The sequence below is a fragment of the Pleurodeles waltl genome, chromosome 1_1, assembly GCF_031143425.1.
Source record: "Pleurodeles waltl isolate 20211129_DDA chromosome 1_1, aPleWal1.hap1.20221129, whole genome shotgun sequence".
Classification (NCBI taxonomy): domain Eukaryota; kingdom Metazoa; phylum Chordata; class Amphibia; order Caudata; family Salamandridae; genus Pleurodeles; species Pleurodeles waltl.
Genome location: NC_090436.1, coordinates 445,756,231 through 445,781,898, shown reverse-complemented (window position 1 = coordinate 445,781,898; position 25,668 = coordinate 445,756,231). Strand labels below are relative to the sequence as shown.

At 43.8% G+C, this 25,668-nt stretch overlaps 1 protein-coding gene across 1 annotated transcript in view; it reads right to left on the bottom strand.

Annotated features, from left to right (window-relative positions):
- Window positions 1-25,668, bottom strand: part of RASGRF2 (Ras protein specific guanine nucleotide releasing factor 2) — a 1,901,930-nt gene that overhangs the window by 380,689 nt on the left and 1,495,573 nt on the right. Inside the window, exons 19-20 of the mRNA XM_069224559.1 lie at window positions 21,984-22,096; window positions 7,011-7,071 (exon numbers count right to left, since the gene is read on the bottom strand). Of these exons, the coding sequence (XP_069080660.1) occupies window positions 7,011-7,071; window positions 21,984-22,096 (174 nt within the window). The remainder of the gene's footprint in view (window positions 1-7,010; window positions 7,072-21,983; window positions 22,097-25,668) is intronic.

Here is a 25,668-nt window from a genome sequence, read left to right as displayed (position 1 = left end):
TGTGACAAAATCTAGAACACTTTGTGCTATATTTCAGTTTGTTGGACAATCATCAAAAATCTTGGAAAAGAAAAAATGACCAAATAATTATTGCTATGCAGCTCACTTACCATTTTACTATCATAATGCAGGTGAAACAGTACACATGTATTTACACAATAGATTTGTCAACTGATTTCTGGTAAGTGTAGAACTCAAAGAGGACCAGAATAATATGGCCACAGGTTGTGATGGGCGCTTGATTGTGAGCTCCACACGCTGGCGGGCCCACAAAAGGAGGTAGGGGCATCCTACGCACAGCACGGGGCTGCTGCTTGAGCCCCTGAGGCTCCCCCACAGGCCAGGTCTACAAACTGAGGCTCAGATTGTGGCCACACACCTGGTGTACCACCCAGCCTCCTGAGAGCGGTGCTGGGCCTGGAGGGCCACACAGAGCAGTGACGTGCAGTGGTGCTTGTCAGCAGCATCTCGCCCCTCCCCTCTCGGGCCTCCACCTGAACTTGCACCCGGCCCTAATACTGGTCGTAGCAACCTGCTGCCAGGGGACTATCAAAGAGCGCCGGGGCCTCCTGACGGGAACCCTCAGTCTCTCCTTCTCACCCCCTTAATACCCGCCTGGAACTTCGATGAGCCGGAGCTCTTGCTCCCCGATAAACGGAGAGCGGGGCTCACAACCTCGCCTCTTCTCAAAGTGTCCGCTCCCACCAGCGTGGACTAATGGAGCTGCCAGCGGCCTTCGGGATAATTTTCAGATGGCCTGACACAAGAGGCGCCCCGGCCTCCAACGTGGTGGGTGCGGCCTGCTGACCTGACCAGGCCGGCCCCACTACCGCCCTGCAATAGTAATGACATCAGCATCTGAAATGCGATGCCACCCTGCAGGGCCCTCTTCATGCATGCTACTTGCCCATGACTACTGAGACCACTGCTCTGTCTGCGACCAGTACCCTGTGGGGGCACAAGGCTTTGGCCCCCACCAACAGCGTCTGCTATGCCCGGCACAGCCTGCTCATTGGGAACTACCTGACCTCGACCTCTGCCAAGTTTCTACACTGCGACCCCACCTCCAGCATCAAGCAACGTCTGAGCCTGGTGGCCCCCAATCGGCCTGTGTACTGGTGAAACGGGGACCGGCACAATTGAGACTAGTAGCCTGACCTGACCTCCTCTCTTGGCCTTGGCTTTTCTGCCCCACAGCCCATTGGTGCATAAATCTTTTTGGACTGTCAAAGACCTTCTCAGCATCTTTACAGGCCTGCACCCTCCCAGAGCAGAAGGACGACCCAGGAACAACCCTCACCACTGGAGACACAGGACTGAAGTGCAGTACTCCCCCCATGTGGCAGCCTTCCTGGACAAAAGTTGGCATGCACAGTCCCTCCAGCTCCCTCAAGAAGACTCTGGTCCCTGAACACTCCTAGCTAGTGGCAGGCACTGAGGGCTATGGCATGCTGCTGTGACCCTGGGGAACTGGACCAGAAATGTCCCCTGGCAAAAGCACCATTAAACCCACAGGCAAACTCATGCAGCAACTTTTCTTCTCAGAAGCACTACTCCAACCCTGCACCATGGACACTACCTGGCAACCGCCGATAACATACGAGCCAGAATCACCAGCCAGCTCAACACCAACTGCTATCATGGACTGTATCCTGAAGGAAATAGCAGTGGTTCGCCCACTGGAAGGAATGGTCTCTAATATCGCTGCATTGACAGCTGGGACTAAATCCATTCACATGGATATCACGGGATTCCAACACCATGTGACAGGACTGGAGCAACACGTGGTGACAGTGGAGGACTGCCTGAACACAGTATCGGAACAAGATCAAGAACTTTTATTACTCTGCAGCAAGGACATTGACTTGGAAGACAGGAACTGCAGGGACAACATCCGCATCTTCAGTCTCCCGGAGTGCCTGGAGGGGACTAATGTCAGAGGCTTCCTCAGGAATACCCTCCCTACCCTCACTGGTCTCGTCTTTGACACCCCCCTTTAGAGATCCAGAGAGCACACTGCGTGGGCCCAGCACATCCGGACCGCTCATTGCGGCCCTGCCCCCTCATTGCCTGCTTCTTGAGGCAGGCAGGACAGCTTCTCACAATGGCCCACATGAACTACGCATTGCCGCAGACTTCTGCTGAGAAACCCATGACCGTCATAAAGCATTCCTCTCCCTCCGACCTCGGCTCTGTCAACTGGGCATAAAATTCAGTCTTTCTTGTACCTGCTCAAATATGGATAACTAAGGACGGGAAATTGAGGGACTTCTTCGACCCAGAGGACCTGCACCTCTTCCTGGACAGACTCTCTGCCCAGAACATGGGGATCACTCCACCAGAAACATCCATGGCGCTAGATGGTCGCCCATGGACATCACCACCCCACCATGCTCCCCATGGTGACCGGTTGCCAAGACTGGCGGGACACACCACAGGGGTACAGACCCTGCGAGGGCAGCATGACCCATGGGGGACCAAGAACTAGCACTTCAGGCAGTGGCACACGTCACCCAGAACCAGGACAGGGACAAAACGCAATCCCTTCTGAAGCCCATCTCTGCTGCAGACTGACATTGTTGAGACCTGCTGCATCCTGCTCATGTAGACGTCCTGCTAGGAGCACACAAGTGAGATGGTTGTCCTCAAATGGACAGCTGCGTATCTGGCTATCTACATGCATACGCTTTGGTCCCTATGTGCTGCCTATTGCTCTGGTGCTGGGGCCTGGTTAGCAGGATCCCAGCACACACTCAGTCATATTAGCATGATACATCAGGCAAAAAGTGGGGGGTAACCATGCTAAAAGGGGCACTTTCCTACAGGGCCCTTAAGGTGCTTGTTCAGGGGTGACTGGAACCTCACTCGGGAAGCGATACTGGACAGGACAGGTCTCACTGATGCGGGTACCAACTTGGACAGAGTTCTACTAGAAGACATATTCTCTAACCATGGGCTGTGGACCACTGGAGATTGGCTTACCCGGCGGACAGGGAATATATTTTCCTTACAAGGGCGCGTGGCATTAAATCCCGGCTGGACTACTTTTTAGTCTCCCAAAAAGTGGTGACACATATCCGTGATTCTAAGATTCTGGAGGTTGCGCTCTCCGACCATGCTCCAAGCTTGTTATCCATGGACATGGGCCCAGCCTACTCAGGTCGTAAGCCATGGTGCCTGGCCGTACACTGATACCGTACCCCTCCAAGGCAAGTCTACTGTGAGCACACATCTCCACATATCTGTCAGACAATAAGGGATAGGGTGCTATGGGTGGCCACAAAAGCCACCATACGGGACCAAATGATGCAAGATTAACCGATATCAAACAAACAGAAGGTTGCCCACCAAAAAGACCTGGAAGCTGATATTGCATCCCTCATCCGCCTAAATATGACCCACCCCTCATCCCTTGTGAGACATTGTCTAGAACAAGCACATATGGCTCTTAACGAATTGTACATGTCCAAGGAAGAGTACGCCCTACAACGGTTGAAGGGCCACCACTAAGAGCAAGGGGAAAAGGCTGGATATCTCCTGGTGGCTCAGTTGCTCCAGTTAGAGGCAGAGCAGGCTATCCTGGTTATTCAATATCCAGCGGGCGAGGTCTACACTGGGCCCGAAGGACATTGTCAATGAGTTTGTAAAGCTCTATCGAACACTACATACTCTGGAGACGGCAGCCAACACTGAAAGAGTGGATGCCTTCTTGGAAGGGATATGACTCCCCTGCCTGTTGGAAGAATGCTGGGCCCTTCTGGGATGTGAAATCAGCAAGATAGAGATTGCACAGGCGACTGCCAACATTCCATATCATATCATAAACCACCTTGAGAAGACGGCTTCCCTGCAAAGTTTCACAAATGGGCTGGGGAAGAGGTCATCGATTTCCTACATGTGGCCTTCCTGAAAGCTCAACAGTCGGGCTCTCTCACATTGATCTCCAACAACAGGTAGTGATAGCAGTCTTCCCTAAACCGGGAAGAGACCCACTCCTGTGTGGCAGTGAAAGGCCCAACTCCCTCTTACACAGCGATGTCATAATTCTCACCAGTGTCCTAGCGGCCCTCCTACGCAAGGGCATACCATCCTTGATACACTCCACCCAGGTGGGATTTGTACCAGGTTGCACTTCCAGAAACCATCTTCCTACTCTTACCCATGCCGAAAAGGCGTTTGATCACACTGAATGGGGAGTACTTCTTTGCAACGCTGTGTTCGGGCTGGGAGACCAATTAATTGCCAAAGTTTGCTTGCTATATGACAGCCCCACGTCCCAGGTCAATTGCATAAGCTTCCTGCCTGACCCTTTTCCGATTCAGAGGGGCAAAGGGCAGGGCTGCCTGCGTTCCCCACTCCTATTCCTCTTGGCAATGGAGCCTTGGGGGCGACAATTTGCCAGTCACCCCTTCTAACTGGGATATCCCTCCAGGGGGGAGAGTCCAGGATCTGGTTGTACGCGGATGACATTCTACTCACTGTGCAGGACTTGGATCACTCCCTCCCGGCCCTATTAGAAATTACTGACTGCTTTGCTGCCCTATCCGGCTACCGGGTGAGTTGGGACAAGAGTGAGGCATTGCCTCTCTCCTGCATCACCACGTGGGCGGCTCTTCAGGGCCACCTCTTTGGATGGATACCGTCACGTCTCAAATATCTGGGGATCCTCATCAACCAGGGCCTGGAGCAGATGACCATAGATAATCAAGACCCTCTCATTGCCCTCATGGACACGGACCTCAACAAATGGTTACATTTGTCCATGTGTGGCAGGGCGCAAGCAGTGCGGATGGTCATCTTACTCCTAGCATGTCATTCTTGTGGTGGCTGTGGGGACAGTTCTGGAGTCCATTGTGACCCTGAAGATGCCCCTCCCGCACTTCTTGATGCTCCTACTTGATATGGGAGGCTCCTCTCCCGCTCTCAACAATGCCACTTGCATACAGCCCTTGCGACTGCCAAAATATGTGTCCTCCACCAATGGAGATCCCACATTCCGCCCTCGCAGGAAGACTTTACAGTGGCAATGATACAGGTGGCAGCTCACAATTGCGTCATTTATAATTTATAAGATCAATCAGCAGCATTCCTACAGGCATGAGCACCTTTCTTTTTGGATGACCCCCAATAAAACTTGCCCGACATCCCTAATCCCAGCGACTGACTGACAGAGTGACGGTGAGATTTCGCTACTCTACTCCCCTTCCTCGTTCCCTCCACCCCGGTCCCACCTGACACTCATATCCTCCCTCCTGCTCCTCTCTACGTTTCCTGTACCCTCTTGCTCTCCCGCTCCTCTAAGGTATTGTTAATGGAATCATTTTGCTGTTCCTATCTGCCCCCTCACCTCCCACCCACTCTTAGCATCTCTTTCCCTCTTCCTAGTTTGCTTCTCCCCTTCTCTTCTTCTTCCCTCCTCTCACCCGTACCCCCCCTTTTGGACCTGTCACGGCAATAATTATGATCCTAATCTGTTGCTGCCCCTTATGCCTGTCTGCCACCCGTGGATATGCTCATTGCCTATCCCAACCCCCCAAACATACCATTCAATACTGGCCTTCACCCTGGGTTGCCCTTTACCCTCCTAGTACCTAACCCGCCTGGTCATACTCCCCGCCAACACACCAATATCACCTCACACTGTCGCCACGGCCCTCTCCCCTCCCTCTACTGGGCGTTACCAACCACATCGTCATGCACGGTCCTGTATTGCATTCCTGTACCTCTGTTATGCTTTTACAATAAAAAATTGCAACACAAAAAAAAAAATTATACGCCAGCCCAAATAGTCATTCTTGTAATGGTAACATTTTGTTTCTACTAGAAGACTCACCCTTTGGCGTCTAGCACCCATTTTCAGCATCCCCAGTAGCTGCCCTGCAGCTGCTACAAGGCCGCGGTTCACATTTAGCGCACCCGGTGTATTTCCTACCTCTGCACCACTGTTCAGATTGAGCGCACCTGGTGGCTACCCTGCTACTGCCGCTGGGCTGCTGTCGAGCCCTGCAGCCCCTGAGATGCTTCTGCTGGGCAGCTGATGACATTCATCGTGTCCGGTGGCGGTAGCACAACTACTAGATCTGCCTAGTAACTGAAAATGCAAGCCAGACCTTACTATGATGATGAAAGTGAAATAGTTAAATTATGTTTTATGGTAGTTAATTAACTGAGTATGTCACTGAAAGAGTGAATACTGACAGCGACACATCATTTTATCAGGTAGAGACAAAGGAATAGCCAGATTAAAAAAAAAAAACACTTCAGACCAAAGCTCTAATGGCACTAAGCAAACAGTGCAAGTCACCACAACCCTCAAAAGAAGAGTTCTCTTTTCTCTTCCAAGTATCTATCCATTCATCCTTCGAACCACCCCATCTGATACCCAGAATTTCACCTTTATATTCTGTCATGCATTCAATCTTTCAGTCTTCCACCCTTCTGTCCGTCCACCCCTTCATAGCCAAACCTATACATCCATCTCAAGCCCTATCCACCCACTCATCAATTCTCTCCCTCCACTCTTTCATCTATCCAGCCATCCATCATTTGCCATCCATCCACTTTTTCACTCACACACCTATCCATCGGTCCGTTCACTCACTGAACCACCCAACTAACCAACCACCCTTTCACATTAATTAGGGCCTTTTTACTACCGAACTGCAGACAGGAGAGGGTCCATCGAGAACTCTGGCCCCGTTTTAGCTGCTAAAACGGTGGGTTTACGGCGCTCCTGGGCAGGGAAAGAGGATGGATTTGAGCCCAGCATTTAATAGGAATAATTGAGTGTCAATTTATTTTGTTTGTGTGCACAAGTACCCACAGTTTGAGGCTGCTCGAAGTAATTTATAAGTGGGAATGAGCTAGATGGGGTTACAACTGGCCTGGCCTAGGCTGGTACCAGGTGCAGGAGCTATCCAGGCGATGTACCCTTTGTTAATTGTAACTACTGTGACTTATTTATAAGCAAGATAAAAACCTGAACAGGCTTCTGGCAATCTCACACTCACCAAGGGAATTATATCTTCCAGGCTGTAGTGCGTATCATCCGGATCATCTTGACAAAGGACACTGAAGACATAAAACAGAACAACAATGTTATTTTAGTGTGTAATGTGCATGCAACACAAACAACACCAGCAATCTGGGTTTAAAAAGAAAATATTTTTTGTTTGAGAGCAGGTAGCAGTCCCATGGATTACTGCCTATTCTTCCCCGCCCCGGAAAATGTTCTTTTTTAAATTCATAAAGAGGAAGGTTTAACAACAGCACCCCTACCATTCTGTGAATGGGTTACGACCTCTTTGAGGTCTCTTTAACTTTTCAATGTTTTGCTATTGGGTTTTGGTCGCAAAACATTGCTACATAGCATATCGATTCGGTATTGGGAAGGGATGGCTACAATAAGGGCCAGATGTATCAAAGGGTTTTGCCCATTCTGTGTCTATGGGAAAATGTGTTCGTACATATGGCCCTAAGTCACTTCAGATACCGATTAGGTATACTTCACAATCTCATTTTAGATGCTGGAAAAACATTTCTGGATGCTAAAATGTGATTAGTACATCTGAAAAAGCATTGTAAATTCACAAAAGCCTAATCGGAGCGTGTGCTAACAGAAACATGTTTAGTACATCTAGCGCTATATCAGTTTGCCCTCAATTACAAATGCTGAATTGATCACAGTGAGTAACTCCTGATATTACCCAAACACTCTCGCTTACCACTGACATACTGTGTAAAGAGAAGTAGATTTACCAACAACAACTTTGCCTGTAAACTCCGGGTTATGCGTTCTAAATGAAATAACGAAACACTGAGGGTTGGGGTGCATTGTTCCGTTTACCTTTTACACCACTGAATTAAAATTGCATTTCTTCAGTTGAGGGAATGTGGGGAACAGAATACCATAGCCCTCTCACTAATGCAGGAGGAGCAACAAATCCTATTTGAAAACTGACAGTAATAGCATCTTTACTATTTCTCACTGACACCAAAGATGGTAAAAATGTTAAATGAAGGGAATTGGTTAAATAAGTAAACAATTAGTTTCTGACACTTTTACAACCAATAGAAAATGAGCAGTTAATAAAGCCCCTTCTGCTTCAAATGCTTGCACCTCATATCATTGTGAACTGTTACCTACTCACTTGTGAGCTACACAAAACCCGTAGTCAAAATGGGGAATCCAGAATAAGCAAGAGATACTGATATGTAGCTGTAGTATGCTTGTTCACATAAATGCATAGGCAGCCTATAACCTAGGCTAAATAGCTGGGAGTGGTTACCTCCTGACATTTTGAGTGGGCGTTAGTGTGGCACAAAGCACTAGGTCAAACTAGTTGCAATTATGAAATTGTGCAGCACTGCATGCGGACTCACCCAACCCTCAGTAAATCAAGGCAATGATATCAATGTGAGACTGTCCATATAAAGAAATTATAAACACCAACATTACTAGTTCGGCAGACAATTGCTTTAACGATGACTTAAGTTTTAATTCACAATTAGATAAAATAGATATTATCAGCCAGGACAACCTTGAGGAGACTGGGGACCAGGGACACTTTTACGACCTGCTGTTATAATTTTCTATAATCAATTCCCTGAACTAAATCATAACCTACTGAAACGTCTGAGTGATACATTTTAAGCGTTACTAAGCCCTTCCTTAAATAAATGGACTTGAAAATGTACCACCTCAACAGGTGGTACTGATAAGATATAACTCATTTTTACCAGCTATGGCTTTACTCAACCTGTAGTATCCGTCACAAATGCAATGAAATAAAGTATCAATGTTTCTTATCTCGTGGTTCTAGTACTATGTTTATATTCAGCCAGTGCTAGCAAAGTTCAGAAACGTCCAAACGCTTGTTTCATGGCCCTTGCTAATCAGAGAAGAGCATTGTTTTAGGTGTGCCTAACCTCTCCCTAGGGCTCCTCCAATTGTGTATTTAATTATAGACCCTTCACTCCCATGACCTCCCGAGACTGAAAGCTATCTTCTTAGTACTGTGGCCTATCTGATACAGAGATAGGTGTTACTGCTTCTACAACATTTATTTGTTTGGCAACTATGAAATATGGTCCTAATGTTTATACATCATAAAAGGGCTGCTTTATGGAGAGCCGCTCCTGAGAATATCCAGATTTTGTGGTGTGTATATGACATCTGTTAATTGTCCCAATATGTTACTTGCTGGGTATACTGATCCTACAGGTATATGTTGCGACAGTAATGTGTACCCTACAGGTATATATTATGTCAGTATTTTGCTTGCTTTCTTTTTAATTTTAAAATCATGTTGGCCCATATGCAGATGTTGTCAAATATTTTTGAATTGAATTTGATTGTTGGTGCCCAGTAATCTCTGATGATTGACAAAGACTCTGACAAAAGGCCTAGAAGCACCTATGAGACAGTAACATCTTTCATGCCATTAATGCCATATTGCACTGAAGTATTAGTTCATGAAGAAAGAGTGAGGGTCTGTCAGTAAGAGAGGGGAGGAAATGAACATTCTGCGAAACCCTTGACAGTTCTGCAAAGTGATGGGAACTAAGCTTAACTAGAGGGGTTTGCCATCTCCTAAAACCCAAACAAATTTAGTTAATGAAATACACTTCTATTATTAAAATGACACAAAATAGTAAATCTGACGAAGAGATCAGGAGTTATTAATACGTTATTGGATTGCTTTTGTAATCCAAAGAATGGTTGGGATTAAAATAATTAAACACACCAATAAGCTGACTGTGATTCTCAAAAATAGTCACTAAAGGATAATCTACAGCCTAACCTCATCTTCTCACTTGTAACGTGTAACTTACATTTTAGATTTAAACATAATGCAACTTGCAAGACATAGGGCCCGATTTTAATGTTGCTCGAGAAGGAACTCCATTCCAATGGTGAAGGAGTTTCATCCCCACCAACATTATGGTCCACTCTGCCGATTTTGTTTTGGGCAGACCATATTTTGATGACAGCGGAGAATACTCGGCCTCTGCCATGGTCAAACTTCTCCAACAGCTCTAACAGGGTAAGGGCCGTCAACGATTTGGTTATATGGCTGCCCACCTAATTTAGAAGTACTATCTAACAAAAAAACTAGAAACAGGACCGAGAACTTCAATAATTACTCCTCAAACAAACATCACAAAATCTGTTTATGAGATGCAACTTGCGTAAAAAGGAAAGAATGTATCATCTATTTAAATAATAAAAATCAGCAATCCTGCACTTTCTAATCAATTTTGCATTTATTGTGAAACACAAATATTTTAATATGCGCACAAACATTCATCCATCTCCTTTTCATAAAAAAGAGTATTATTATTCATACGATTTCATATATAACGTTTGCCATTCATTTGTTTATGACATCACTCGGCCTATCAGAACCATAGTTTAACTGTGGTTTAGTTCGAACTGTCCACTAGAGGTTATGTAATTGAATTTCCAAGCAATAATCGACTCATCAGGTAGCCATACACAAAGACACGTATATTTCTTTGAGGGTCTCCGCTTATTTAGCTGCTAGAGCATTCACTTAAGGCATTGTCCATTTTTTTAATCTGGCTCCTTGACAATACTGGTGTCGACGCGTAAGGCTCCATCAGGTCAGCAAAGTTAGAATGCACTGACAGAAATCACGTGGGCAGCAGTTCCTGTCAATGCTTGAAATGTCAGCCAGGTAGACAGACATTTAAAAATTGGCCGGCAGCACCTCCATCAGGGTGACGGAGCACTACACTGCCATGGCAGAGAACTGGTGGAACACCAAGATTTAAATCAGGTCCTTTCTTTTTTTAAATAAAAAAAATGTACCTTTGTCATAAGGCTCGGTCATGTTTGACAGAGCCATCCAGCAAAGTTACAATGCACTGGCAGGAACTGCCTTGACAATGGTTCTTGTCAATACTTGAAATGCCTTGTGGGTCGATGAACATTTCAAAAGTTGGCCACCAGCACCTCCGCATGGGCGGTGAAGCAAATTACTCTGTCGCTCTGGCGGAGGACGGTCCTACCGCCAAAATGTAAATCAGACCCATGGTTACTGATTAGCTAAGGTTAAATCTAGCATTTGCGTTTTAAATATGAAAATGTATTCAGTTTTTATTTTTTTACACATAGGTCTGGCTTGGATAGCCACATGGGTGTTCATAAGCAAGTGTTGCTGGGTTGGTTCTAAATTGAGCGGGAGAACATAGCAGTGGGCGCACACTTGGATGTTGACATTAAGGCTGCCGGTGCTATCTGTGTGCAATTTATAGTGGACTAATAAAAAAAAACTCGATCATACCAATTTAAGAGCCAAACCACTTTCAACATTTAAGGAATGGCACATATAGTTGGAGACTGTTTACTAGTCGCAAACTCAGTCGCAGTCAAATTTGCCAGCCATCTAAGTCCCAATCATTTCGAGGAAAACAAGGCAGAAATATAGATTTCCTGTACTTAGGTAGCGCTAGAAACCGGGGCACTAGTTGGCAGAGGTATGCACCCTGTCCAAATAGGTACCACAGTCCTAGTCAGGGTAAGTCCGATACGCACCCTAAATTAACTTGTGCTCACCGTCTGGTAGCTTGGCACAAAGAAGTCAGGCTTAACTTAAATGGCAATGTGTAAAGTATTTCTGCAACCCTTAATTACAGTAACATAGTGAAAGACACCACAAAAAGTTTAGAAAAATAGACAATATTTATCTGAGTAAAACAAGACCAAATCGACAAAAAATCAAATGAGTAGAACTCAAGATATGAATTTTTAAAACTAAAACTGTAATGTACTGCTATAAAGTCAATAGCACTGAACGGTTACTTCAGGTCGCGCTAGAAAGAGGTAAATCCAAAGTTCAGGCCCTCTGAAAAAGTACCTTGGATGGAGCACACATCGGCGTTGAGGAGCAATATGTCGCTGTTGAGCCTTGCAGCTTGGTCCCGCATCAGCGTTGATCTCCGCTGGGATGTACATAATGATTCCTCACTAAGCCCTGCAGCAATGTCCTTGGATTAGTGCTGCACCGTCAGCAGACCTCGCAGCAGGATCCCACGTCATCATCGAATCAGCAATGCGGCAGAGGGCACTGTGTTGGTACTGAGCGCTGCAATGGTTCGGAAGCATTGATTCTTGCAGGGAAATACCTGGAAATCCATATCTAAGGCCCAGGACTGGACTGGCACATCAGGCAAGGGTAGAACTCACAGATGGCAGCGTCTAGCAGCAGGAGCAGAGTTGCAGGTAATTTTTGATGACCTTGAGAATACAAGAACAGGGTGCAAGCCAGCAGGCCCTTGAGGTCACTTGGTTCTGTAGAGGATACAGAGAGCAAAGTCCAGTCCTTCTCATTTGCAGGCAAGAGGCAGCAGGCCAACACAGCAATGCAGTTGAGCAAAGTAGCAGTCCTTCCTGGCAGCACAGCCACCCTTCTTCCTGGCAGAAGGTCTGTTAGATTCAAAAGTGCACTGATTTAGAGGGGCTTGGGGTCCGGTACTTATACTCAGTTGTGCCTTTGAAGTGGAAGAGTCGTCAAAGAGAGGACTCTGAAGTGCACAAGGTGCCTGTCCTTCCTTTCCTGGCTCCAGACACTCTAAAGGGGGCTATGCAGCCGTTGGTGTGGGGAGCGGCACTGCCCCATTTAGGGGCAAGTGTCAGCTGCGCCCTAAAATCTAGCCCAGGAAGACCCATCAGTCTGGTGATGGGCCATCAGGATGCAAATGGCACACCCCAGCTCCCCTTGTGTGTGACTGTCTAAAGGGAATGCACAGGGAATGGACAAGCAAAGGCACAGAAGGGTTAAAGTAAGAAAATGCCAACTTTTTTAAAAGGGCATTTTCAGGCTTACAATTTAAAATTGACTTCACCATAAGTAGTGATTTTAAATTGTGAGTCCAGAGACCTCAAACTCCAAATTTGTATATTTTCCCAGTGGGAAATTACACTTAAAGGGTGCTTCAAGTTACTCCCAATGTCAACATATGGGAGACAAAGGCCTAGCAGTAGTGAAATACAAATGTAATAGTTCTCACTACCAAAACATGTTAAACTTAAAAGTATATGTCTAACTTTTTAAATACACTGCACCCTGCCTTTGGGCTAACCAGGGCCTACCTTAGGGGTGACGTATATGTAATAGAAAGAAAAGTTTGGGCCTGGCAAGTGGATACACTTGGCAGATCGAAATGGCAGTTTAAAACTGCACATACAGGCTCTGCAGGAGCAGGTCAGAGGCATGTTTGAAGGGCTACTGTAGTGGGTGGCACAATCAGTGCTGCAGGCCCACAAGTAGCATTTAATTTTCAAGCCCTGGACACATACAGTGCACTTTACAAGGGACTTACACAGTAAAATAAATATGCCAATTGTGGATAAGCCACTGCCACCTGCACTTAAGCACTGGTTAGCAGGGGTAAAGTGCACAGAATCCTAAAGCCAGCAAAAATGAAGTCAGAAAAACAGGAGAACAGAAGGCAAAATGTCAGAGAAAACCATGCCAGGGATGCCAGGTCAAACAGGTAGCCTAGTGGGCCTAATGGGATTATGCCCTCAGACTTGCAGATCATAGATCTGGATGCCTGGATGGCCACGTACCCTTGAGTTGGGCAATAAGAACACCTATTATCCAGGGTTTTTGTTTCTTAGTGTTTGATACCTATCAATAAATACAAATATTATTATCGGCACCCTAGATGGAATGTTATAACCTTGATAGCCAAGCAGCATGTTTGATTTATGGGCATTAAGTACCTGTATAGGTTTCTTCATCAAACATTTCAAGACCAACAACTCACTGCCCCTGCAGTGAGTTTTTGTTTCTTTTTGGTACCGGGACATGGATAAGAAACCCAGTCAGTTTATTTCCTATTCCTCATTTGTTTTGTTGTTGCTTTCAGGCTTCCTTTTGGCTTCCTGCTTAGTGCCCCATTACAATGAAATAGGGTGGAGCCTGAGCATGGGCTGGCTAGGAGATGTCCCCCTCTCCGGTACGTTATTTCAAATGATCATTGGATTGGTGGAAAGAGGTGGTGTGCCTGAAGTCTGTGTTGTTCTGTGCTGCTAGACATGGCTCAGAAATAGGCCTGCACGCCTTAGGGTGGAGAGTCAGCTCTGCTATACCTCTGCCTATCCCTAGTTTTAGGTGGGCAATTTAATGACCAGGCTGGAGGTAATAGCTTTATTGCCTTTCGTTGTGGCCAATTATGTTTTTTTTAATTTTGATAAGCTGCCCCATTATAATGAGTGCTTGCCTGCAGCGCAGATCCATTATTGCTTGAGCAAAGTATTTAATAGCCGTTATTTCTCTTAGTGGTGGGCATTAATGTTCAATTATCATTAGTTATGTAACAAATACACACCTGCAGCTTTCACATGTGGTTTCTAGCTCAGGTGTGGGACAGGTTTTTGAAAGAAAGAGGATTTTTATTGACAGGGTAGAATTTACGTTGCCACTTAGGTATTGTATTAATGGATTCCAATAGATGCTCGGATCCAAAAGGGTTGTTCACACATCATGCAATATTAGGTCATTCAGCACATTATGACCCACATAGATTCACTGAAGTGCCATTAACTTACATAGAACACATGAAACTGTTCCATGGAAGTCTACTGCAAGTAACACATGCAGAGCGCGTAGGACTATAACGCTGTAGGGCATTCATGACCTACACTAGTTACATATATAGCACAACCAGAAAGGAAGAATATAGTAATATACAGACAGCTGAGGCAGTGTGTATTACAACAGTATACTGAGGTTACAAAAATGGTTCAGACATCTGCACATGCAAATGTCACTACCATTAATCTGCAGACTATAAATGTAATAATGGCCCAATATCCATTCAAACAAAATCAAACTTCATTTTGGAAAGCTATGAAGACTTATCAGTTGGAGGTGGTTCATCCACACTGAAACCCACAGGATAAACATTGAATAATGAATATGTGCTTTCCCATAGGAGTGGTGCAAGGCCCGCAACAATGCTAGTCATGTGGAAGCATAGTTGAAAGACAGTACAGGTCTACTTGTGGGATGCCATCACTAGTTGTATCAAGCAGATACAAGGAGAGCATGGGGCCTCACCTGCAAAGGACCTGCGTTTGAAATTAGTAGGCTACATAGACACTGTAGCCGAAATAGTGCTGGGTACTATTAAATGTATTATAGCTATGTTGGTCATAGCCAAACGTATCTTGCGACTTCTCATGACGAAAAATATGTGGAGTTACTGAACATTTTTTTTAAAGTTTATGTGTCCATTGGAAGAGACATCCTGACAACAAAGACACAAAAGTCACAAATAAATCGAATCTAAGAATGAAACAAACCTGAAGGAAAAGAAACAGAATGCAAATTGATCTGAAAGGGAGTCTACAAAAACCCGGGGTGAATTTAGGAAAAATAGATTCCAGTATTTTAATAAAGACAAAACACAAGGAAGGTGTAACTCAAGAAATACAAATTAGGGCTGGGGAGATATATTAACCCTTTGATGAGCAGTATTCTCGCTTTCTCAGGATCCTGAGATAAAAGACGAGACCTCAAGGATGCCCCTTCTTCCTAAGGATTCGATAAAAGACAGACCTAATAGCAGGGGAGTGTGGACGAATGTGATCAGATGTAGAACTACTAAAATAGTACTTCCAAAAGAAAAAATAGCTGTGACAACAAGGCAGGATCCCTCAGAAAAAAAGAGGGTCCAGCTAATGAGTGGGAAGTGGGCGGTGGTGGTGATAAACAGCGTGGAGGAAATCACAATAGCCCTTCTGAAGCCAAAAACAATGCTGATCATGGAGGAAATCAATGATTATATTCAGATAGAGACACTGGATAGGCATTTTGAATAAGCTGAACCTAATTAACAAAAAATGATTCAAATTAAAGGGGATAGTGAGCTGACAATCTTTTTGGTTTCCTGGACTCGATTAAAGGATTCAACGAACACCCATATTTTTCTGGTTTTGAAAAATGATACATCCAGGATGTTAGTGCAGGGCAGGAGTAACCTGAACCAGCATTGTAAAATATATGCTGTAAGAAATGCACATAGTACTGGATTACTTATGTCACTAACATGCAAACATGCAAAACTACTACTGGCATAGGAAATGGGCTATTCACACAAGCCATAGTTCCTGAATCATACCATCTGGCATCATTGACATTTGTAGGATGAAGTATGGATATATGAGATTACATCAAGAATAAAAACTAGGTCCTGTTTTTTGAGCCTGTATCGTTGAAATGTACAGGTGGACTTGAGTGTGCACCCTTATATAGATCATGTACATTACAGTTAAAGAGTTAAACAAACATCTTCAACATGTATACAGGATAGCAACAATACTTGCAGAAGCAGGTTATAAGCTGAATTTCAGAAAATCCATGATACGCTATTTGAATTTAATATTTCTGGGCTGGGAATTATCAGGTGAAAGGAAAGTCCTGGTGAAACGGAGGGCACGGGAGGCCTGAATACTCTTAAAAAGGTCTATCAATACGATTTCTGAATTTTGCCCAAATGTATCTCCTACATTATGAGGAGAGAGTAAAAACATTGCCATTAATTCAAAATACAAAATCACATATGCCTGACGTGTGGTTTTGTCTAAACATAAAATGATTTATTGTCCTGCATTTTCGAGTCACTAAGTCAAATAGGAGTTTGCACAGTGGAATAATCAGTGCTATTTGTGTGCGATTTATAGACGGGTTGTGGGCAACGGAGGGGTGACAAATTCAGGGAACGGATACTCTTTTTCTTACATGTTACTATTCTAAATATTTCAGGTTTCTGAATGTCATCTTTCAACAAACAATTTGCATAGATACTAGTGAATTAATAAATTCCTATACTTCCTATACAAAGTACTCCCACTTCCCAAACAGGAAGTAGAGAAGGGTATTTAAAGAATGATTTAATTGGCATTGGCACTTTTTAAGATAGTAACAGATGAGCTTAGGGAACACATGCTTAGAACATGCACAGAATTTAGAGATTTGCTAAATGTGTTGTAGACCATTAGCAAACAGGGTGGATCCTAAGTATGGTAAGGTCAATGTCACCCCCTAAAATTCGAGTAAACTTTGTGAAATATGGTGTAAAAAGTACCTTTTGGTTGTAATAAAAGGACATATTGAGTCATTCGATTAGTGAATCTGAGAGTTTTCCTTGAGTGAACATAACAGAAAAGTAGGTCTATATCAGACTTGATACGATGGATAACGTTTGCATTAATATAAAAATCAGGCAATTCTGCAAGAGAGGTAGCCTAGATGACTATGGCGACAGGTGCTTAAAATATTAAAGGTGCTCTTTGAATGAGTAGTTAGAAACCTTAGAATAGTATAAGAAAGAGTTTATTCTCTTTCAGAACTGAAGTTATCTGCTCTTAAGATTGTGGAAGATTCATTAATAAACTAGAAACAAGAGCAGTACAAAGCTATACTTATATTGGAATCTTCCTTACCGGAGATGAAACACAGTTCCTTGGAACCATATTAATTACTCTATAATATTTGAAACTTAGTTTATGAATGATTATCAAATAATATTGAGTAAATGGGAGTCAATATATAGCTTAGATTCAGTGCAAAAATGTGAGCTATCTTCATTTACTCCATATCAAAAACCAAGTATTGTATGTTTAATTCATGGGTTTATTGCAATACTGATTAAGGTTTTATATTTTTGATGATCATTTATTTCCTGTATTTAAGAAAAGAGTGGACTTCTACAATGAATTAGGGAATGCTTTTGTATATTGTTTTGGAGAATCCTGTACTCATTACATTGCCTTCTGGAAAAGCGGCAAGCATTTTCTAGTCAAACACTTTCTGCTAGCTAATTAGACACTTCCCTTATAAGCAGGGCCACTCGACTTATGCGGAAGAGAGGACAATATTATGAAACAGGATTGACTAAATTATGCTGGAAGAAAAGGCACGTTTTGTGGTGTAATGTGGCACATGTTGTGATAGTATCACTTCCTTATTTTTGCACAGGTTAACGCTATCTGGGCAAAGGTTTCAACTCGTTAGTGGCTGTTTAACACCCAAATACACAATAAGCAACAGAGATGGGACCAGTCAACTTTCAAATGGGCCTTCAACTACACAGCAACACGCAAGACTTTTTTTTGTAAACTTGATCTATTTGAGTTAGTAATAATTTGTTTGTTAAAATCTGCTAAATGTGGCAAATCCATAATTTTGGGGAAAACATGATGGTCACCAAATCGCATAATTCTAATGGACCTGCTTATAAGAAGATTACACTGCACAGTGAATCTAATTCAATTAATATGAATGACCCATGTGCACTGATGGTGTCTGCAAAGCAAAGAACTGCTGAATAATTTACAGTGATGAAGAATGATTTCTATTTTGTTTTATCTGCAAACCGATGCTGTTGTTTGAGAAAAGGATACAGTTGTGTACTGACTGCCAGTGAAAGTCTGGAATGCTTTGGACAGTTTTAACCCCCTCATTTAACGTGATGAGGGGCCTTGAGTCATCCATATCTCACAGATACTTATTGGCCTTGGGCAGAATATGTCCACCCTTATAGGTTTTGGATCTAAATTGTTCCCACCATCACCGGAAGCAACTATGATGCACCACTGGCTGGATAACAACAAGTTCTCGAATGCACACCTTGACAAATTCGCTAGTATAGCGTCACTATTATTACAGCAAGATATAACATTAAAATCTTTAGATTAAAAAAAATGCTTTATAAACAGACATGCTACGAAATAGATTACACAGCTACTTCAAACAGCATGTCCACCTTCATATATTGAGACCCTAGTAACTGTTTTACATGCATCAAACACAATGGTGTTTCTGACTTCACAGATGAAAACTGTGGTATGGGAATATTAAATGTATTTAAATGTACACTAAGATCATACTCACAAAAAACAGTAATTTAAATTTTATTTTTTATCTGGCTTGGCTCAACTATTACTGGTCAGCAATGCAAGACTCATCATGATATTAGTAATGAAGAACTAAATATGCTCAGTAGACCAAAGTAGTATTCTAAGTGTGAATCGGAAGATGAAGATGGTGGATTAAGAACAACCTTTTAAAGTACCAGTACTACAACGAAACCAAAGAAAGCATAAAGCACCTGAGCATTTCTAGTATTGACATTGCTGTCCACACGAAAGTACATGATTCTGCACAGGAATTATTTACTGAAGAATAACACCAAGAAGTAATAATGGTCTGAAGCATCGAGCAATACAAACCTATAAGCCAAGTTGATCAATTTTTGTATATGTTCCGAGAGCCATACCCTTACTTTGAGCACATGGAAACTTAGCTTTAAGAACTTGTGGGTAATGACGATACAGAATGTTATGTGCTACCATATTTAATGACCAAAGCATACCAATGGTAATTTGATATCTGGTTAAGACACCATAGCACATTTGTCTGTGGTGTGTGGGACAGGCTGTGGACCTTTGGTACAAACTCCAAGCTCAACTCTTTAGAAACATTTGCAGTGTTCTTATAATGTTAACGTAATGTAATGGGACCATTAATTTACTAATTACTTACCGGCAATCTTCATTACCTTGAGGTCCCACAATCACAGTCTTTACAAATGTAAGGAGAACCGTCATCGTGGATAGATATTCCTTTATTCTAATTGGGAAACTGCTTTTTTCTTGGTTCCACCTCCTAGGTAAGCCTTTTTGTCCTCTCTAAGCCTGAGGCCCTGTGTCCTTCACCACAACAATGTTCCCCTCATTGAGTTTCCTGGTAATGCAGAGCCCCAACCACGCTGACCACCCAGTCCAACTCTCAGGAAGATAGCCAAGAAGAGGACTTCAGTAGTGAGGAATTATGAAGATTCCTGGTCAGAAACTGGGGCATTACTCTTTTGCATGTCTTCATCATCCCTGTTGTTATGTATGTGAGGATGTACCAAGCCACACAACTGATTCCCAACGCCCAAACGTGACAGCACATTGTGCAAATCAAGTTTTAATGAGGAAAACATGTCACACATGTGCAGCTGGAAGCACTGTGGCAGCTAAATAGGCAGAATGGCATCCCTGTATATGCTAAAGAAGAGTATAGGGAGAGGCCTGGATCGCAAGAGTACAAACCTAGTGTAAGGGGACTCCACTCACCTCAGTCCGAGAAACGACTATGCCACAAGTTGAGTAACCCAGGTCGAGAATGATAATCCTGAGTACTGGCCCACCTACCAATCTAATTAAAGCCGCAGTTGTTAATTTCTTGCCAGTGCCAGCTGACCTATAAGTAACAAGAAGAAAGTATGTGGACATGAAATCCGATCTATGTAACAGAGGGTAGCACTGTGAACATCAGGAGAGTGGAGATCCCGTTCCATTTAGAAGGAAGGATTGGGATAGGGACTGGTAAGACTATCTTTTGGAAGACATGAAAATGGGAGACGATTTTGGGGGAAAAACTTAGCTCTGGGCTCAGGACAATCCTGTAGGGTAAGGGCCAGCGATCACGGATGAACCCAATTTACCCATGCAACAGCATGTGCCAGATCACTGCTAGGTCAATGACAAATAATATTAGCGGAACTGCACCAAGATCCAGGTAGGTGAGTACGCAGACATTCCTGTGACAATATACTTATTATAATAAAAAGTGTCATCTTTGTCACAGAATAGCTGTAACTGAGTCAGAAAAAAGAAAAAGCAGAGTCTCTGGAAGCCCTTGCAGCCTGTAATTTGTCTCTAAAAGCATGTGCCTGCTGCACAGACTCCCCAGTGGTTGTCTGCAAAACGTTATGGTACTACCCAATCCATGGGGCACCATGTTTTTAGTCCTAACATTTCATTTAGCAACCAAGTCTTGTGACATTGGGTGAGGTGACTATCATTTATATGCATTGTATAATGATTTATAAGCAGGAATGTATGCAAAGTACATTGTTTGAGATGGAAATCCTCAGGTAATGGTGCCTCTATGAACCCAAATTACAAACATAAATACAAATATCATTTTGAAGAGTGTGTAGTTGAAACAGTTTTTTTCATATAAACAGGACTAAAAGTGTCAGAGTGTATCTGCACAATATAGAGTGCATAGCATACTATCGCATAGCATAAGAAAATTTGCAATATATGTAAGTAGATCTAATGAAGGAGAATGTGGACACAAATGAGTACTGCTCTCCTTAGTGACATTTGTAAAGTAAACCTGTATCTTACTACTGATAGCTTCCAACATAGCAATACCAACATTGGCGGATCTGTGTTTCAGAATTAGAACTCACCCTCGTTAGGCAACTGCAGGCACTGTCGCCAAAGTTTCCACGTGCCCGCAGAAGATGTGGTTCTTGTTAATGTTTTGCATCAAGTGGGTACTGCTTGCAGGCAGAGCAGCAGGGAGCTAGGGCTTGCAAGGGAACGGCAAGAGTTATTTTCACTCAGAACTTGAAGAGGGTCAGTGCTGCCAACAAAGGACCTGATTGGACCCAATGCTGGCGGGGTACATTGAAGCAGTGCTTGCATGGGAGCATTGGCGCTGGAAATGGCCACGGTGAATGAGATTCATGGTGCTGAGGGCAACTGTGTCACTCAACATGTCACACATAAGGCCTGGGAATGTCATTCATTAGCAGACAGCAAATATGGCAATGTCACACAAAACAAACGTGTGGATGGTTTATAAGTCAGGCAATGAGAAATAATGATTGGGTTTTAAGTAGGCCCTCAGAAATTTATTGATATGTACTAACTTGTAAGAGTTAACGAAAAACGGTTGTAGCAAATTTTCGATGAGACTTACCCCGTTATTTAGATGTACCTTTATGATAAAGTGGCCTAAACTCAATCACGACAAAGAAAATATATCTTTATCTATACACATACATACACATATGCAGTGATGATACATTTTACACCTGAAATACATGCATGGAATGCTTTCTCATTGTACATTGCAAATAAACGGACTGTTCAATATTTTTACCTTAGGATGTTAGCTGTTGCTTTTCTCTCTTGGGGTAAAAGGTCAGGGTCTCTCAAAATTTCTTCCAATAAATTCACTACATTAGTTTTCATCTCAATATTTAGTTCGAAGTCCTACAAAATGAAATATTTTTCAGTTAAAAGTGAAAACATAAGCTAATAACAACACACTCAGTAGTCAGTTTGCACATGTAACGTTCTGTCTTGAACATTCTATCTAGCGTAGCACGGTGTGGATAACACTCTTTCTAGTCGATTTCAAGTACTTTCTTTTAAAATTTCAACAGTCTTGACAACATAAATCAACTGAAAAGAAACCAGGACATGTGGTCAATTTATTTTCTTTACATATACGTAGCTGCCAAGTTTCAGATTGCTTATGTGTGACATTACCATGCTTTAAGAGCGCTTATATGTGACATACCGCACTTTATGAGTGACACTATGTGAAACTTAATTGTGATTAAAACGATGCAAAAAATTCCTGTAAAAAATATCAGAAATTACCCAACCTGGAGCTACAAGAAGCCTTAGAAGTAAGTGCTACTTTTTGTTCAAATGTACTTACACTGAAGCAAAGCTGCTCACTGCTGCGATAATACCATTGAATTCAAAGTTACTTGAGTCCACCTAACATGCCATCACCCTAGTAAAGCCCACTGTACCAAGGTTTAATCATGACAGCCCCGGTCACTCTTTGCCTGTGGCAGGCACGCTGCAACACAAAGTTTTTCCCGCACTGGCATTACTCAGCCTGGGCAGGCCCGCTACTGGGTGGTCACAGGGTGATGATGATCTACGGAGAATGTTGTTTGAGACTCAGTATAACGGCCATCCAATGGCATGTTGTGGTACGGGCCACCGGGCTGAGTGAGTCTCGGCTTTTTGTCATCTGTGCAGCCATCCTTACTGAGGAAGTGTACGCTGTGTTAACTGTGAGCCTGAGGTGACATATGCAGACAGTGTAAAAGTGGTCTTGTACCCCTAACAACTGTGTCTTTTGAATCAGTGGTACAGAGAAAAATTCGAAAGGAAATAATTCTAAATCTCCTTGTCACACTTGGAAAAAGTATTTTGTTGCAGGTTCACTAAAGGACTGTGGCACCTTTTTTAAGGTTTTGAAGCTACAGGGGCAAGGGACCTAGTTTTATTCTATGGGTCAATGAAGTGTATGTTTGGGATTCAGTGCTTGACTACTGGTTGCAGGAATTCTAATGCCGTCCTAGCGCCTAAGGGCAGCCTCACAGCACACTAGAATTGGGTCACAGACCCTCACCTCATCGCCAGCAAGTTACAGGTTCTATACTGTGAAACGGCAGATCCCATGGAGGGCATAATAAACAAGTGTCATAGTGTTGCAGGAAAGAAAGCTCTCCAAGAAGGCAGTGTTCTTGGCTACTCAGTCTGCACCTACTTTCATTATGGCTGCCTCACTCAACAGGCTGGGGTAGCCCTGTGAAGAAATGCCATTATTCCCCCATAGGCTATTCCGGAGTCTACAGAGAGAAGACCAAGAGCAGATCTGCTGTGCCTTATTATGGAAATAACTTTCAAAACCAGTCGGATTTATATACAAAGCGGGCACGATGGCTTAGTTGGATTACAGTGGCTGCTGTAAGGACTTCTGGCACTCCCTCACCGGCCCCCACCACCCTCAGCCTTTTGCTCTTCTGGGGCCGATAAAATGTACTCGGTCAGAGAGTTTGGTGCTATATAAACTATCGATTTGTATTGTATTATTAAACGTACTTAACTGAAAGGAGATTTTGCAAAGATTTACGGGCGCAGGCGGAGACCTGTAACTAGTTCTATGAGTGGACGGAAACCCTGCGGTAGCGGGGAGGGCTGCCTCGAGTTACCTAAAAGTACCGACAGCAGTTACTGTGGTAAACGCGATCTCAAAACAGCTGGCACCGCGCCAGTGCATGGGAACACATGATGTGTGTTTAACCGATGTGTAGGGGTTGCCGGACATTCTAGGAGGGAGGAGATGTGGTTTTGAAACGAGAGCTCCAGTCTTTGGACTCAAGGAACCGGGTTCGAGTCTCGGCTACAGCACAACGTTTAGTAATTCTGGGCAAATCACTGAAACTTCCCTCCGGCCGTATTTGCGCTATGTCAAACCACTACGAGGACAATGAAATATCCACACTGTATAAAGCATGTGTGTCTAACATGCATACCGGTCAAGGTTTCGTATTGCTATGTGTGGCATTTTCATAATTTCAGTGTAATTATGAGTGACATTTAATTGACGGAGGACACTTTTGTGCAAGAAAATCAAGCGATGAAGACGCGGGAACTGTAGTGTTTTTGGCTGTGTTCTGGCAAACCCATTATGGTGATCCACTGAGGGGTCAGTGCGTACACAGCCCTCCTCTGCGAGGAGCCATGGTAGTGCCGCTGTGACGTCTAGCCGAAGGGGTTAAATAGGAGTCAGCGGTGGCGGAAAAGTTAGTATAACAGTGCAGCGAGTGTGAGATTGCATAAAATAAAGTGGTTGTTACAATCAGCTCGGGCTCTGTGTCGTATGCAGTAGGGCCCCACTCTACATTGGCGATGAGGGGGAGTCACCCCGTGCCGCTTACCTCCTCCTGTGCAAGCATTCTGCCCCTGGGACACCGTGACGCAGCATCCAGATCAGCCTCCGCCTGCTTCCACCGCTGGGGAATGCGGACTGCGTAAGCCCTGTCTTCCCTCCAGCGGCTGCTGGCCTGTAAACGGTTGCCGTCGTCATGGAAAGGCCTGCCTCCTGCCGCGCTGCTGCCGGCACGGATATGCGCCTCCTGTCTAGCCAGCTGCTCCCCTGGGACTGAAGGTGCCCACCTGCCGGTCTTCCTTGTTCTGCCGGTCGCGAGGATCAGCTGCAGTTCCCTAGCAACGAGGGGCTGCGTTTGCCTAAGACCCGCCAAAGCTTCCTGACACATCCTGAGGTAGACCAAACGGATACTAGCCTACAACAATATGTTGATTTTAATTTAGGGTTGTTCCCCTTTGTGGGTGCTGCATTAAACAGTAGGAAAGTGAGACAATTGATTAGGATTGTGGAAGCTGTTACCAATCAGGCAGCTCTGGCACTTGGGAATATTACTGAGGAGCTCCAAATTGCGAGGATTGTAGCTCTCCAAAATCATATGGTACTAGATGTGATATTAGCTGACCGAGGTGGTGCATGTTGCATCATCGGTAGTAGTTGCTGTGTTTTTATTCCCGATCACTCACCTTCAGTATATGATGCAATAATTAAATTGCATAAAATTGCTGCAGAAATCCACACAGAGACTGGTACTTGGACTTTTTCTGGATGGTTTTGAGCTCTTGTTTCCGCCTGGGGCTGGAAACTACTGACTATCCTGTGTGTAATGATTGCAATATTTTTTACATGCTGTATCTGTATTCAGTGTGGTCCAATGTTCTGCTCCATGTGTATTACTGCTTGTATGCCTACCAAAAGAAATATTACAGAAATGAAGGCACAGCATATGTTAGATAAGGAAATAGCTGAAATGATGAGCATAAATATACAAGATTAATATTTAGATTATCCCAGAAAGACGAATGTCTTCAGCTAATGCTGAAAGGGTCGTCTGTTGTAGTTTAGCAGCGATTAGATTAAGCATTAGCAGAATACATTTTGTATTTAGTAACTATTGTGAACATTTCGCGGAATCCTTTTTGTATTCATG